Source organism: Cajanus cajan, chromosome 7 (genome assembly GCF_000230855.2).
Source record: "Cajanus cajan strain Asha chromosome 7, NIPB_CcT2T_4, whole genome shotgun sequence".
Classification (NCBI taxonomy): domain Eukaryota; kingdom Viridiplantae; phylum Streptophyta; class Magnoliopsida; order Fabales; family Fabaceae; genus Cajanus; species Cajanus cajan.
Window position 1 is genome coordinate 18,986,069 of NC_138523.1, and position 17,274 is coordinate 19,003,342.

Consider the following 17,274-nt stretch of genomic DNA (forward strand, 5'->3'; position numbering starts at 1 on the left):
TGGGCTAGATTTTTAAGAAAAATTACACAAATCCAACCAACCCAACCCATTAAATTTTGATTGGGTCGGATAACGTATTTATCTAAACCCGGTCCAACCCAACCCGCTTACACCCCTAATTTTTTTAATGAGAGAGTTTGTAGAGTTTCTTTTAAGTTCTTATCTAATTCGATTTTTATCTATCATAATTATTTATGAATTAAATATTAATATTTTAAATAATTATCTACGAATAAATTTTTTTTACAATATAAATTATTTATCATAACTCTAAAAATATAATGTATATGTTTAAAAATATCTATTTATACAAATTTTAAATATGATTTATATATTCAATTATAGTTTTTATTCATATAATTTATTATAAAATTTAATTATATATAGTAAACTTACTTATTTATTACACATACTAAAATATTAGTTCAAAATATAATTTATCCAACTCTATGACTATACATTAAGCATTTCTAAATATTTTTTTGATGGGAAAATTTTAGAAATTCTTTTAATCTATTATCTATTTTAAAATATAATTTATCCAACTCTATGACTATACAATATAAACTATTTATAATAATTAAAAATATAATTTATTTATTTAAATAATTATTATATAAATTTTTAATATAATATAATTTATATATTTAAATATAACTTTTATTTGAATATATTATTTATGAAATTTTTTAATTATACATAATGAATATTTAACAAGTATAATTTATATATTAAAATATTACTTGTATAGAAATTAGGAAAGCTATATTAATAACTAGTATTTTAACATGTACATATCACATGTTAAATATTTATTATATATAACTAAAATCTATAATAAATTATATACACAAATAAATGCTATATTTGATTTATATATTATATTAAAATTTTTGTTAAATGGATGTTTTAAATATATAAATTAGTTTTTTAGATTTAAAATAAATAATTTATATTGCGGTACAAAATTATTTTTATCTACTCATAATTTATTTAAAAAAATATTAAAATTTAATTTATAAATAAATATAAAATTAATTAAATAAAAAAATTTAAAACCTTTCATGATCTTCAAAAGTATTTTTTGTAAAATAATTATTTACTTTGAATATATAAGAGTTTTTTTTTCTTTATCATAACCCTGACTAATTAAGTTATCAATACAAAATCAAATCAAACTCGTAAACCAAATTCTATAGAATGTCTTTATTAAGAGAAAAATATCAAAGTTCTTTTTTTACAAGCCGATAATGAATATCCTTTGATTTTCTAAAGATCGAGTGATTATTAATCCAAAATTTGAAATTTAGATATTGTAACACTATAAGTTATGATAGTGTTATATTACTCCTAGTTGTTTATGCAGCTAAGTTGACATGTTTGTGTTGAGAGACTCGTGGGCCTGAGGATCCCTTTAGAGTTTCAGTGTTGTTGAGAAGGGGTTCTCTAGGTAGACACCTAGTTTGACCTTGAAAGGAAGATTATATAAGGTTTCTATTTTAAGCAGAGCCTCATAAACTTTTTCTCTTAGCTTTCTAGAAAGAAGATTTTAAAGAGAAGGTCTCTGGTTCATGAGCTCTTTTTCTCCTAAACTTCTTCTCTTCTTCTTCTTCTTCTTCTTCTTCTAATTCTCTTCTAAGTGATGTTGTTATGATTTAGGTAGTGGAAACCTTGAATCAAGTCTTTGAATTTATTATGGAGCCAGTCGTTCTTCTTCTACCTTGAAGCCAAGTTACCTGAGGTAAGGGAAGCTAGATTCTTGCTTTTGTAAGACTTGTTGAGTTGTTGAAAGTTGCGTTGGTTGTATCTTGCATAAATTCATTACAAAGTTGTGACTGAATATGGATCAAAGTAAGGAATGCTGGGTTTTGAGAGTTGAGGTTTTAGGGGTTTTGAGAAGAATGAGGATGATTTGAGTTGATTTTTGGTTGCATGTTGATTTTAAGTGAACTTTTGAGTTTGTTGTGATGTATAATTGTTTTTTTGTGTTGCATGTGTTGGATTTCTACTAGATCTCAGGTTTTGGCTCAAAATCATATTTTGCATATGTAGAATTCTAATGTCGCGCCAGGCGCACCTTCAAGGCACTAGGCACTATTTTTAAATTGAGGCTCCCTGTCTCAATCATGTAAGGTGCAAGATGGGTGGCGTCGGGCGTGAGGAGAGAGACTCGTCTCAAGTTGGAATGACGTTGACCATAGTTGAATGGTGCCAAGCGTAGTTGAATGGTGCCAGTTTTGGATGTCTTGAGAGCTCTCTAACTAGGTGACATCGAGCCTAATGTTGTGTGGCACCTAGCATGGCCAAGCTAGAGCTCTCTGTCTGGATTTTGCTGGGCATCATGGTGATGACGTCAGGCGAGACTCAAGTAGAGACTCTTGGCCTAAGAAGGGGCTAAGCGTGGTGTTTTACCATGCTAGGCGTGATATTTCAAGGGCCTTTACCTTAGTGAGTGCAAGTTATGTAGCTAGCTAGGCATAGGTGAGGTACAGAACTTTGTTCATGGATGACACCGGGCACAAGGTGAGTAGCATCAGGCTTGAGTTGTTGAAGTAAAACATGATGATTGGTTGATAAAGTGTTGATTTCTTGCTGGTTCGAATTGTTATATGATAATATGATGAATGAGTTATTGAGATGAAATAGTATATGATGAGTTAGTTATGAGTTATATGTTGTGTGTTGACCATGTTGTGTGTTGATTGTGTAGTTATGTTGAGAATATGATGTGTTGTTGAGATGCATGTTGATCATAATGTTGTAAATGAGTTGTGATGATGAAGATATAAGTTGAAGAGTTGTGTGTTGATTATGTTGTTATGTTGAAAATATAATGAGTTATTGTGTTGTTGTGTTATGTTGATCACTTAGAATTGGGAGAGATGTTTTCAAAAGTTACATATCCCATGATGGTGTGTTGTGGTGCTTTGAGAGTCCAATTTATTAAAAACCCTTCTTGGAAAGTTGACTCTTGAAGTGAATGTTGTGTTATTTCTCCTCTAAGACTTTGTTAGTATCGTGTGTGGGCAAGGTTGAGGTGCACATGTATGAAGCGACCACAGTATAGGAGCCAGATTGAGCTATATTGATTACAAATGACCAACTGAGTTAAGTACGAAGTCGGGAACTTAGTTCCTAACCGAGTACCGAAAGGTTGTAGTATTTGGTGGGTAGTCAATGGACGAATTCCATAAGAGGCTTGGTTAAGCTAGTTAATGTCGTGATAGGCCTGTACCCAATTGTTCTATTATGACATTAACACTATATTTCCTTGTTTAAGTGGCGACATCCAAGAAACTGAGTTGTTGTGTTGTGGATTTATATCCAATTTGTTGTTGATCTAGCAAGCCCAAAAATATTACCTTGTGTTGTCGATTTGGTAGGATCCAACCACTTAAACTACTCACCCTGTGTTGTAGGAGATCTCCAAATTGGAATGTGTGATGACACATATGCGATGCTGTGTTGACCATATGATGTGTTTGAGTTGGTTGTGTTGTGCTGAAGAAAAGTTGTAGTGTTGATATGTGTTGTATATTGTGATGACTTGTTATTGTGAAGATAAGTTGATGTGATGTTTCTATGTTGTGTGTGTGTGTGTATATATATATATATATATGCATCCATGTTGCTCCTTTTTACTCTAGTTTAAGCATGGCAACGGGGCGGGGCAGGGCAGGGGTGGGTTTTATGCTCCCCGCCCTCGATACTTGTTGAGGGTAAAATTTGGGTACCCATCCTCGTCCCCAACGGGGTTCGAGTTTTCCCGCCTCGCCCTCACCCCCGCTCTTGAACTTTTTTTCTTTCTAATAAATATGAAAAAAAATAAAAATAAAAATAAAAGAAAAGCAAGACAATACAAATTTTTACATATAAAGGTTTCTAATTTTGGTTTATATATATATATATATATAAGGATAATTTTTTAATTATATTATTAAGTCGGGCGGGGGCGGGGCGGGTATTAACATCCCCGTCCCCAATTTTACCAATCGGAGAAAACTGAACCCGGTCGACCCGGGTTTTTCCCGTCCAAATTGGGGCGAGTTCGGGCGGGTGCCCATGAGATTAGGTTAGAATGCCATGCCTACTCTAGTTTATCATTGCATGTTTCCATATGGTGTGGACTGTGATGATCATACATGATATGGTAGTAGGGGAGGGATATAGTTGAAGAGTTGCTGTGGAGGCCACTAGGTGGCATAGGAGTTTGAGAACATTTTGTTGACTACCATACAGTGGTAGTTTTGTATAGAAACAGTAGTCACTTAACCAACAACTTAGGATGTATGGGTAACATTACTATATTCATATTACACCTAAATAATTAGTTGATTTTCCCTATATATGTATATATTTATAATATTATACAGGTTCTAGTATGTGTATATTTATAGTCTTAAGTTAGATGTTTTCCATTGTTAGTAGTTGTATTGTATAGTGTAGAGACTAAATCGAGTCGTTACAAATATATGACTTTTTCGGTAAATGATCACTTCATTTCTTATTAATATTTAAAATTTGAGTAACGATAAATATTATTGTCATTTATTCACTTGATAACAAAATATAAAATATATAATTAAATTTAAAGTAATTTATTAAAATAATAAATAAATGAAATTTACATTATAAATTATACATATATATTAATAAATGTATTAAATTTTATAATAATTATATTTTATTTTTTTAATAATTTTATAATACAAATATATTCATAAAAAAATTGTATGTTTAATATACATATTTTAACATTTATATTATATATTTATAATTATTATTTGTAACTATTAATAAAGAGAATATTTTTTAAATAACCACTTTCTGTAATGACTTACTTTAGTTCCTACACTTAATGACTTAGAATTGGCAGTGTAAAACACAATTAATAACTTAGAGTTATAAGTCTACTGATAATTGAATATGTACCATATATAGGGATGACAAAATGGACCCTGACCCTACAAGCACTCACAAAAATATCCACATGTGGGACACAGAAATACCCACTTATATGGAGATGGGTACGAGACAAATATAGATCCACAAAATTTAGTGGGTACGAGTACTATGATATCTAACCTACCTTGCCTCATAGTTATATATATATATATATATATATATATATATATATATATATATATATATATATATATGAGTGTGTGTGTGTATAATTACTTAATAATAATTTATTTATTTAAATTATATTATGATATTATAACTAAAACCTTGTTTAACCTAATTTTTTCTTCTTGTAATCTTATGTCTTCATCCACCCACTATGTCATCGCTCGTCATTTGCCTCACGTCCCACCTTCCATTGCCATCGCTTACCAACCTTGTATCGTCCTTGCTCTTGTCTCTACCTCGTGTCGCTGCCTTGTGTCATTGCCTTGCAACTTTGCATCACTATCTCATGTCACTATCTCATCACCTCATGTCCTTGTGTCACCACCACGTTGGGTTTGCTAATTGTTGGAAGACTTGTCAGTTGTAACTTCATATAACACCACCTTTAGGCTGTTAATTGTTAGATTTAAAGGTTTCTAATTATTCTCACATATGCTTTATTTTATTTGCTAATAAAAAAATGTTTTGTTTTATTTTAGGAAAGTTTTATGTTCCAACTTCAGCAAAGGTAATGGAATAGAACTAGAGAATGTATGAATAGGTTATTCTATATTTGTATTGTATTATTTGAAGAATGCTAGTAGTTTAATTTGCCAAGAATACATAAGTAAAATGAGGGGTGTGGGTGCGGGTATGGGCACATAGGTACCCAATGGGTATGGGGATGTGGATTAAAATTGCTACCCACCTGGGTATGGGGCGGAGTACGAATATTATTTTTAAACATGGGTATAGGGGTTAGTACTATAAGATCCTACCCAAACCATACTTACTGTCATCCCTAACTATATATCATTTATATGAAAATGAAACAACTATACAACCATATGTGATATAAATACAGTAATCTAGTAAAAGTAAATTATACAATCTAAGTTATTGATCAAACAACTCCCATACAAAGTATTGCATTATGGTAGCATCCAAAAATATAAGCAACCTCACCATCCTCTTGATAGTCACCTCAGCTACAACACCTCATACCTATCCCTTCTTTATTCTCATACCACATATGATCATCATAGTCCAAATTACATGAAAAACACATAAAGGTAAGCTATAATCGAAAGGGACAACATATAAAAACCATGAAACATCAACAATATTAATATATCAACACATCTTCCTTGTACCTTCAACAGTATCAACATATAACATCACAACACAACCGACATATATCAACATGAGCAACTCAGTCTACTATAACATAATATCAACTTGAACATTACTACATTAACATCTTAGATTTTTCATCACAACAACATAGTATATATAACATAGCAACTACATGTGTCATCACGCATTTCGACTAGGAGATCTCCTACAACACAAAATGAGTAGTTTAGGTGGCTTGACCCTACTGAACCAACAACATAGAGTGATATTTTTGGGCTTGATAGATCAACAACAAATTGGATATCGATGCACAACATAACTTGGTTTCCCAGATGTAGCTATTTAAACAAGGAAGTCTAATACTACTATCAGGTAGAATAGTTGGCTATAGGTCTATCATGACATTAGCTAGCTTAACTAAGCCTCCTATGAGATTAGTCCATTGATTAGCCTTCAAATACTATGCCTTCTAATACTTGGTTAGGAAGTAAATTCTCGATTTCGTACTTTACTCGGTTGATCACTTGTAATCAGTATAGTTCAACCTTGCCCTTATACTATGGTCACTTTATACATGTGTACCTTGACCTTGCCTACACTCGATACCAACTAAGGTCTTAGAGGAGACTCATTTTTCCTCTTCATGGATCAACTTCTCAAGAAGGGTTTTATAACAAATTAGAATTTTAGAGCACCACAATACAATATCCACACAATGTGATATGCAACTTTAAAAACAATCTCTCCTCTATTCCTAGGTTGTTCATCACAACTCAACAACACCATGCCTAAATGCTTAAAACATCTCAACATTCATCATCTCAACAACACAGCAATGCCATGCATATAAAATAGGCTTAAATATGTTCAAACTACCCCCAATTAGGTCAGTTTTCAGATTATTACTTATTAATTTTTTTTTGTTTTAAATACTTGACTAATTTTTTTTTTTAATTTAGTACTTGATGTTAATCCTTCTCTGTTAAGTGATAACGTGGCTGACAGACTGCCACATCATCACCCAATAGTGTCTGGCACATCATCTAAAGGACTGCCACATGGACATTTAGATGACGTGGCAGACACTGTTGGGTGATGACGTGGTAGTCCTTCAATCATGTCATCACTTAACAAAGGGGAACCAACGTCAGGTACTAAATTGAAAAAAAAAATTAGTCAAGTATTTAAAATAAAAAATAATAAATTAATAGGTAGTAATATGAAAACTGGTATAATTGGAGGTAGTAATCTAAAAATCGTCACTGAAGGACAACCTATTTTGAGGCTACCATATTTCGATGACATAAATTACACTGAGTGGAAGGAGCGTATGCGATATTCATACAATCCGTCGACTTCAAACTTTGGTTTGTCATAAAAAAATGGACCAAAAATTCCAACAAAGATAGTGAACAATGAAGAAGTGGAGAAAAGTGAAGATGAATACGATGAAGAAGACATGAAGCACTTGTAACTAGAAGCAAAAGCAACAAATGTGTTATTTTGTGCCATGAATTAAGATACTTTTGAAAAAAATTTCAAGTGCGGCTTAAATATGTTTAAACTATCTTCAAGTATGCCATTTTTGTATATATGTGTGTGTGTGTGTATGTATGTATGTATGTATGTATTTATGTATGTATGTATATATGTATGTATGTATGTATGTATGTATGTATATATGTATTTATGTATGTATTTATACCTATATATAAATTATATAACTATTAATAAAGGAAATATATTTTTAAAATAATCGTTTTTGTCTCCATTTTTATTAGACTTTTTTATCCATTATGATTATACTCGTTTTTTCGTCTCTATATTTTTTAAATGATTTTACGCTTAAATCTTTGAATAATAAAAAAATAATATTAAAAATTAACCACTAAAATAAGCTAACTTTTTCTAACTACTCAAATTCTCAAACACCTTTATTATTTAACCTAATTTTTATTTTATTTTTAAATTTTTTAAATAAAATATATTAAAGGGGATACTTCCTTTTTGTTTCTAACTTTTTTTAGACATTTATACTCCTTTGTTATATAATTATTTTTCCACCATCATATCTCTCAAGGGTAAAATGAAAGAAAAAAATATGTATATATAAAAAAATAATTATCCATTTTATCAATAATAACTATCCTCTTATTTTGTAATTGTCTTTAATCTCCAATTTTGTTTAAAATTATTTTACTCTCTTATAATTATATATCATCTCACTTGATTTATATTTTTTAACCTTTATTATTTTTAATTTTATTTTTAAACAAAATACATAATGGCACCAAGTGCCTCTACCCCCACTAATTTATTATAAATTTTAATAATATTAAACACAAATGTCTTTTTTTACTTGAGAGCATTTTTGAGAACCTTTTTTTATGAAAGTATTTTTAAGGGCCTTTTTAACTTTTTATCTTATTGACTAAATTTCACATTTTTGTTCTTCTATTTTTTATGTTATTAAATTTTGACTTTGTCTTGTGATTTGTCATCACTTTTTATTTTTTTTAAAGAGAATAAACTTAAACCCATTTCATTAATGATAATAGAAGCAATAATTAAAATAAAAAAAACATGATGACCAGTGAAAAATCTTAACATCCTAACTAAAGAGTGAACGATACACTAACTTGTCTTTGAATGAACCTAAGTTCTAATGGGTATTGAGTAACAATCTACATTGATTTAGGATAAAACCATATTTAGAGATGTATTTTTGTGGATCTAGATAGATCATCCACGACTTGTTTAAAGTTTGACTCTATGGTTACGTTCCTTTGACCTATGTCAATCATCCATGATTCTAGCCTGATTTATCAGCCACAAAAGCACCATACTCATTTTGAATGCAAAACCCATAGCCAAAACTTGTAGTATCTTGAAAGGTTATTGCGTCTACATTGCATGTGAAAGAGTTTGCCTGGGGCTTAATCCAGCCAGTAATTGGTATGAGATCATTTTTGGAGAATTTGAGATCTCCCTAGCTTTTGCTTGGTTCCACTTGTTAAAACTTTGTCTGATAAGGAAAATTGATAAACCAGGTGGGGTTGTAACTGTGTTCCAAATTTATCATTCCTTCTCCACCAATTGCACCAAAGCATGAATATTAGGTCAACTATATGAGTGTTAGTCATGTTTTTCAGGAGTTTGAATATGAATTCCTTAATACCTTCTCCAGCTTAAGTGACATATAAGAATACAAATTAAAAAATAACATATAAAAGATTTTTATTTGTTTGTATTTTTATGATTAATTCGTATTTCTTTTATTAATAAAAATTTTATTTATATTTTTAAATTTTTTTATTTTTAAATGTAATGTTACAAAATGTTACATCATTTAATGAATAAATATTAAAATTTAACATTAGTAGATGTTAATTTGATAAAACGCTAAAATTCAGTATTTTTAAAATTAGAGGAACTAAATCTCTCTATTTCAAAATAGAGAGATCAAATTGTATATTGATGAAAATAAAGTGATAAAAAATGTAATTTAGTTTTTATATATCATAATTATTTATAAATTACATTTTAATATTTTTAAAACAAATTATCGATTAATAAAAATAATTTTATTTTATCATAAATCTAAAATATAATTTATATATTTAAGAATTTTTTCATATATAAAATTTATATATTTAAATATAATATATTTTTTTTTGTGAGTTTCAAAATAGTAAACCCTTAAAAAAAAAAGTAAAAATGAGTCGTGAATATAAGAACAAGGGATAGGGAGAAAAAGAGAAGAAAAAGAAAAGACTAATTTGGTTGGAGAGGTAAAGTCCGAGAAGAAAAAAGCAAGAGTTAAGTCTCAATAATAGAATAGAATAGAGAGAATATTCAGACGCAAACTCTTTTTCCGCCGGTGGATTTCACATTTCACTCACATATTTTTACCATCTTATTATTTTCAGCGCAAAAAACATTGTCTTGGCAGCGTAGAAAGCGTGAAGAGAAAATAAGGAAAAAGTTTTGATTCAACTTGGAAAAGGCTGAGAAACAAAATCTCCTTTCCTTTCACCGATATCCTCGCTAAGGTGTTCATCCAAAAAAGAAAAAAAAAAGAAGAAAATCTCAATCGAAGTTCGTTTCTTCTCTCATTCCTCCAGGTTCGCTTATTTCTCTCTCTCTCTCTCTCTCTCTCTCTCTCTCAATCTGATTCGCTCATTGCTGCCAGAAATCGCGTGCTTTCGCTTTTCTTCTCGATCTACTGCTTCCGGATTGTGGATTTTTTCATTCTCGGCAAGCGATTTGCAATTTGAAAAGTTGTTCGGTTTTCGGATAATTGTTCCGCAGTCCGTTGTTTTTCTTTGCTCGATTTCGCGTTCGCGGCTCGCGATTTCGGATTTCGAGTTTGAAATTTTAGTTCTCGTTGCGGCGATCTCGGATATTGTGTGATTTGATTTGATTTGGTTTTGTTTTTTTTTTTTTTTTTTTTTGCTGTTTAGCTGATCGTGATTGTGTAATAATAAAAGAGCGTGCACGTAAGAGGATCGTGGATTGGTGTTTCGTTGTTTTGTTTAGTTCTGCATTTGCTTGTTGTGAGAGCAAGGTCACGATTTCTGCAACTATGAGAACTTCATGGGCGGATTCTGCTGACAATTCAGCCAATGGTTCTGGCAATTCCAATGCCTGGGCTCCCCGGGCAGCATATGTGCCTCCGCATCTTCGCAACCGGACAATGTCGTCTGAGGCTCCGGCGGCTGCGGCGGCGGGGACAGCGGTGGCAGCTTCTTTGCCGGCGAATGACCGGGTGAATCATGGTGGTTCAATTCCCCATCATGGGGGTTACTTTAAAGCGGATAACGGGCGGCAGGGTTATGGTTCTGGTTTTCAGAGTGGTGGTGGTGGTGGCTGGAATGGTAGAGGGGCGGGGAGGGACCGAGGGAGGCGTGAGGTAAACCCTTTTGAGAATGATGAAGCTGAGGAACAATCTTTAGGTGAACAAGAGAACACGGGGATTAACTTTGAGGCCTATGATGATATCCCTGTGGAGACTAGTGGGGAAAATGTGCCCCCTCCTGTGAACACATTTGCTGAAATAGATTTGGGTGAGGCATTGAATCAGAATATACAGAGATGCAAGTATGTGAAACCGACCCCAGTTCAGAGGTATGCCATTCCGATTTCCCTTGCGGGGCGAGATTTGATGGCCTGTGCTCAGACTGGGTCTGGGAAAACAGCTGCCTTTTGCTTCCCTATTATAAGTGGGATCATGAGGGAGCAGTATGTTCAAAGACCGCGCGTAGCACGAACTGCTTTTCCGCTGGCGCTCATCCTCTCCCCTACACGGGAGCTTTCATGTCAGGTGCTATTCTGATTTTAGATTCTGGTTTGTACTACTTTCATATGTATACCTGTCTACCCATATCCTCAAGATGCAAAATGATCTTATGCCGCAGATACATGATGAGGCCAAAAAGTTTTCTTATCAAACAGGTGTCAAAGTGGTGGTTGCTTATGGAGGAGCACCAATCAACCAACAGGTTATTTTTACCCATTATTTTAACCTTTGCCTATATACTTTGTTCCGATTGTTTTATTTACTATCATCTCCTTGACATTGGGGTTTTTACCTATCAATATGCATGCAATATTTATATGTGCATAGATTTGTTTTAATTAGGAACATAACTTATTAAATAAAAATCATACCAATTTTCATTTCTAGCACGGACAAGGTTGTGTTGAAATGAACAAATTTGGTTTCTCCGAAGGGAGTAAGGTTGAAGTAATATCAATTGTTGATAAGAAAATTAATGATTGATATTATGTATGTGCACATAATATCAACAATTTCCTGTTGAAATTGTGGCTGCCTTTTCTTTTTCTGTTATTACTTGTATATACTTTATCCATGCCGTCTTACTAATTTCCTGTGCTTTAAATTCATATGAATTCATGTTATGCTTGTGGGATTAACTTACATACCTGCCACCAAATCTGCTTTTTTTTTTCAATGATGGGCCACCTGCTTATATAAGGGCCAGAGTTTTGAGAATTTGTGTAATAGTGTATTTGGAGAAGAGGAGTTCTTTGTCATACGAGTGGGTGGTAGAATGGATAAGAATTAACCAAGTGAACAAGTAGTTAATTATGCTTGTTATTGTCTTCTAAGTCTCATGTTCCCTATAAAAATTTGGTTTTAGCAAGACGGTTTTTTCCATTTTTAGTTTAAGGCTCGCCCCTCTTATTAACCTGGCTTTTCAGTGTTAGTATGATAGTTCCACAAGTATTTGGTAACTTTTTATTGAAACTCTATGGTACTGTTTCTAATGATTTCCAAGACAAAAAATCAGTCTCTTGGCTTGTACTTTTTTCTAAATTCATGTTACAAGATTTTATTTAATGTGGACTGGAAATGTAATTTGTATTAGATTCTTAGTGGTGTTTTTGTTTGGTTTATATAGAGCGGGTAAATGTAGTAATGTTGTTTGTTAATTCTTAACATAGTGAGACCACATCTACTGTTGCTGGGTGGGTATGCACTCCTTGTGCATGTCTTTTTTGGCTATTCTGTTAGTGGTTCTGTACTTTTGCATACGCACTGCATTGACTAGATAATAATGTTCTGTTGCATTGTCCAGCTACGGGAGCTCGAGAGAGGTGTTGATATTCTGGTGGCAACTCCAGGACGATTGGTGGATTTGCTTGAGAGGGCCAGGGTGTCATTGCAGATGATAAGATATTTGGCTCTTGATGAGGCAGATCGGATGCTGGATATGGGTTTTGAGCCTCAAATAAGAAAGATAGTTGAACAAATGGACATGCCTCCTCCAGGCATGAGACAGACACTGCTGTTTAGTGCCACATTTCCCAAAGAGATACAGGTATCTTGTCACTCTAACTTGTGCATTCTCAAATTGATTGTTTCTGAATGAGGAACTCCCCCCTAAAAGAAAGAAAAAGTTTGTCACTCTAAATCGCTCATTCTCAAATTGATTATGTTTTTTCATGAGGAACTCCTCCCCTCCTCCTAAAAAAAGGAAAAAGCTCAAAAGTACTTTTGTAAATAGAAATTTTTTTTCGGGGAAACTTGATTTTTCCATTTTTTCCCTAAAAGCTGGAAACATTTTTTCTTTAAAGATGCTAAAAAATCTGTTTACTCTAAAAATAGGCATTTTTCTGGTATTTTTCTTTTTTGCTGCTGGCGGTATATATAATTTGAAATAAGAAAAGGAAGTGTTTTTAAGTTTTCACTCTTCTTGCACTCATTGAATTTGAATTTCCTTATTTGAGGTGTTTGAGAAACTGCTTCAAAACATAATAATTATACCTCAACAGTAACAAACATTAAAGTGGGGAAAGAAGACAGCATTGGGTTGAACAAAGAGAGAAAAACTTATTGTATATTTCAATTACTTTGTCTCTTTTACATAACTGAAATATTGATCACTTTATGGAAAATTCCTTTACTTGGTATGATGATCAACATGGAACAATTGCGTATAACTTTCATACTTTGCCCTCAAAGAGTGTCTAGGTGTGAATTTGGCAGTTTTCTCCTTTGCCCGAAATTTCTTGTTAATAGCAACCTCTAGAACCTTGATTTGGACATCCTTAATTTGGCAGAAAATCAAACACGTCTCTTTCTTTTTAAATAATTGAATGGTGTTAACAATGCATCCTTAGATTTGATACAATAGTTCATAGAGAATATTCCAAATTCAAATTTTGTTTCATTGGGATTCCATCCCAATGCTATTACAACAGTCTGTTATGTAGATTCATATGTTTCTATAACCAAGCTTTTTTGAAATTTATATCATTGCAAGTGTCGCTTGATTTGGGAAGGTGAAAGTGTTGATGCCTTTAACCAAGATGCGTTGGTTTAGAAAGTGCAATATATATAGCTTTTGGAAAACGTTGGGGAAATGTTGAGTGTGATGCTTTCTAATTGTCACTAAGATACTTAAGTTTGGTTGTCTTTGACTGTGAAATGATTTATTTAGGCTTTGTTGCTGAAGATGATGCCATGTATATGAGATAGAAACTCCAATCAATAGGTTTGAGTTGTTGACAACCATGTTGAAATATGCTAGATGTAATTTTCTTTTAGCTGCATGATATAAATTATAATTGTCATTGTAATGACTTATTGAGATAGCACATGTTACAATCTTCATTTGAATGCAGAGACTTGCATCGGATTTTCTTGCTAGTTATGTGTTTCTGGCTGTTGGAAGGGTCGGTTCAAGTACTGATCTAATTGCTCAAAGAGTAGAGTATGTGCTTGAGTCAGACAAGAGAAGCCACCTCATGGACCTTCTTCATGCTCAAAGGGAAAATGGAATTTCTGGCAAGGTAAATTGTCACCTGTACACACTGCTGCTCTTCTGCCTTGGATTTGTGTATGCCATAAATTCACTATTTTTAAAAAATAATGTTGCACTGGAACAGCTGTTTGCATTAGAGTTATAGGGTAGGTAGATCTGAGTTGCTGATTAAGGATTGTCGGTGGTTTTTTGCAGCAAGGTCTGACATTAGTTTTTGTGGAAACAAAGAAAGGAGCTGATGCATTGGAACACTGCTTGTGTGTTAATGGATTTCCAGCAGCTAGCATTCATGGTGACAGAACACAACAAGTGAGTCTGTTTAACTAATTGAAGTTTATATATAAAATGTAAAACATGTCAGCATTCTGATTACATTAAAATTATCTTTATTTTCTTCATTTATTTTATGTTACTTTGTTGCTTATATAGTGCCCCCAGGGGCTTGAATTGGTTTCGTCTAAATGAATGAAATTAATCAGAGTTTGACTTGTGTGTCATGATGAAGTTTGACATTGCCCATGAGATGTTAAAGGGATTATAAAAATTTAACAGCTCAATTTTTATATAAAAAAAATCTAGGATCAAATTTAATATTTCCCATCCATGACCATAGGAAGGGGATTGGCATCACAAATCTGAATTTTCTCATTCAATAAAAAAAACTACTGTTTTGTTTTTTATTATAATTACGCGAGGGATTTCAAATTAACCATGAAGCTCATCTCTTAAACCCAATTCCTATTTTGAAGGAACTTCTTTAATTTACATTTTAAGATTGCAATTTCTGAGGAAATTCTTTATTCAATTTTTAAATTTAGAAGAGAGGAAATCATCATGCCATCGTCATTTCATTGAATAATATTGAATGGAATTTCTTTAATTTATATTTTAAGTTTGCAATTTCTAAGGAAATTCTTTATTCAATTTTTAAATTTAAAAGGGAGGAAATCATCATTTCCTGGAATAATATTGAATGGTACTTCTGTTTCTCAGTTGACTTTTCTAGTACTTATAATGTCCTCTTTCCATGAACATATAGAATTTATGCTTTGAACTTTCAAATTACCTTTTTCCTTTTTTCGGGCACAGTAAGTTTTTTTGGTTTTTAGTTGTTGGCAATCATATTCTGCTCCATTCTTTTTATGTGAGGATTGAAATCAACGAAGCTTTCCATAGATTCTATTTACAATCAAGTTGTCCTTGTATATATTTCTTTTGTTCTGTGTATTCCTGACAGTAAATGTGTACAATGTAATGGTTTTGTTTGCAGGAAAGAGAACTAGCATTGAGGTCGTTCAAGACTGGAATTACACCAATTCTAGTGGCAACGGATGTTGCAGCCCGAGGTCTTGACATCCCACGTGTAGCACATGTGGTTAATTTTGATCTTCCCAATGACATTGATGATTATGTGCACCGGATAGGAAGAACAGGACGAGCTGGCAAAATGGGATTAGCAACGGCCTTCTTCAATGAAAGCAATTTGTCCTTGGCTAAACCATTGGCTGATCTGATGCAGGAGGCAAATCAAGAAGTACCTGCCTGGCTCACCCGATATGCGGCAAGGGCTGCATACGGTGGTGGCAACAGAAATAGAAGGTCAGGGGGATCCCGTTTTGGTGGCCGCGATTTTAGGAGAGACAACTCCACTAATAAAGGAACAGATTACTATGGGGGAAGTGGTGGCGGTGGATATGGCAATTATGGTGGAGGCTATGGTCAAGGTGTAACAAGTGCTTGGGATTAGATTAGTGTCGCGTCACTAATTCATTCTCACATTGATTGTATATAAATTTCAGACTTTAATGGTGAAAAGCTGTACTCAACCATGTCTTGCCTGAATCCATGCATTCCCTTGTCCTTACTGCATGAAATCTTTTATCATAGGAAAGATTTACAATTGGCTTGGTTTTGCTGGTTTAGTCAAATAAGGTGGAGAAATGCTGCATTTGGAGAAGACAAAATCTGTAAGCAACCCAAAAATTTCTGACTGGATGACTTGTCGGAGAGTCTATAGAAGTGTGTGAGGTTGTAAACAGATTGGATGGAAGAGAACAATGAGCAGATATTACTGAGTTTAAATGGTGAGTAATGCTGTTATGTATTTTGTTAGGGTCCTTAGCCTTTGACAGTTAAGTCAGGAGGAGTTATCCCCAATTAGCATGCACATATTATTGATTTGATTATTCTATCAACTGAACGTTCTGCGCTTAATTACCTAATCTTGTCTTTCCTTTTCTAGAAGTATCCATTAAATCAATTCTCTCTCCGAGTGACTTGACTTAAAGTATTTGGTATACACAAATATTTTAAGCTCATTAATTATATTTTTTTTTTTCTAATGTTTATTACGGAACTTAATCCAACTTCTGAGACCAACTTCTGAGACTGAATAAGGTTTGATGAAAAAAGAAATTGTCATCATGTCTCACACAACTTTTATTTTATTTTTAATTTTTTTTAATCTTGTTTTAACATATTTTCCAATCATTTGTATGTAATTTGAATTTGAATAAGAATTACTTTATAATTAATCAAGATGCTACATTTTTGTCATCAGTCTCCTTGGTCTCAATTTAGAAGTGTTTGTGGGATGAATTTAGAAAAATTTATCCTAAATTTTATCTAATGTTTTGATAGAAATATTTACTTAAACCTGGATTTATCTAACTGAAACTCGATACTATATTAGACAGGCTGCGTTTACTTGATTTGATTAGTCGACATAATATAT

General features: G+C 32.6%; 1 protein-coding gene across 1 annotated transcript; it reads left to right on the top strand.

The window, feature by feature from the left end:
- The first annotated feature begins 10,115 nt into the window (after positions 1–10,115).
- Positions 10,116–16,754, top strand: LOC109815125 (DEAD-box ATP-dependent RNA helicase 37). Its single transcript, XM_020379739.3, has 7 exons — positions 10,116–10,373; positions 10,713–11,572; positions 11,667–11,750; positions 12,852–13,094; positions 14,401–14,568; positions 14,736–14,849; positions 15,811–16,754. The coding sequence occupies exons 2-7, from the start codon at positions 10,835–10,837 to the stop codon at positions 16,285–16,287; spliced, it is 1,824 nt and encodes a 607-aa protein (XP_020235328.1). The 5' UTR covers positions 10,116–10,373; positions 10,713–10,834; the 3' UTR covers positions 16,288–16,754.
- The last annotated feature ends 520 nt before the right edge of the window (positions 16,755–17,274 follow it).

Bases quoted from the DNA above. Each gene is read 5' to 3' on its own strand.
- LOC109815125 (XM_020379739.3), top strand. From the start codon at position 10,835: ATGAGAACTTCATGGGCGGATTCTGCTGACAATTCAGCCAATGGTTCT. The intron at 14,569-14,735 runs GTAAATTGTCAC...GGTTTTTTGCAG, and splicing joins AAAATGGAATTTCTGGCAAG to CAAGGTCTGACATTAGTTTT. The intron at 14,850-15,810 runs GTGAGTCTGTTT...TTTTGTTTGCAG, and splicing joins ATGGTGACAGAACACAACAA to GAAAGAGAACTAGCATTGAG.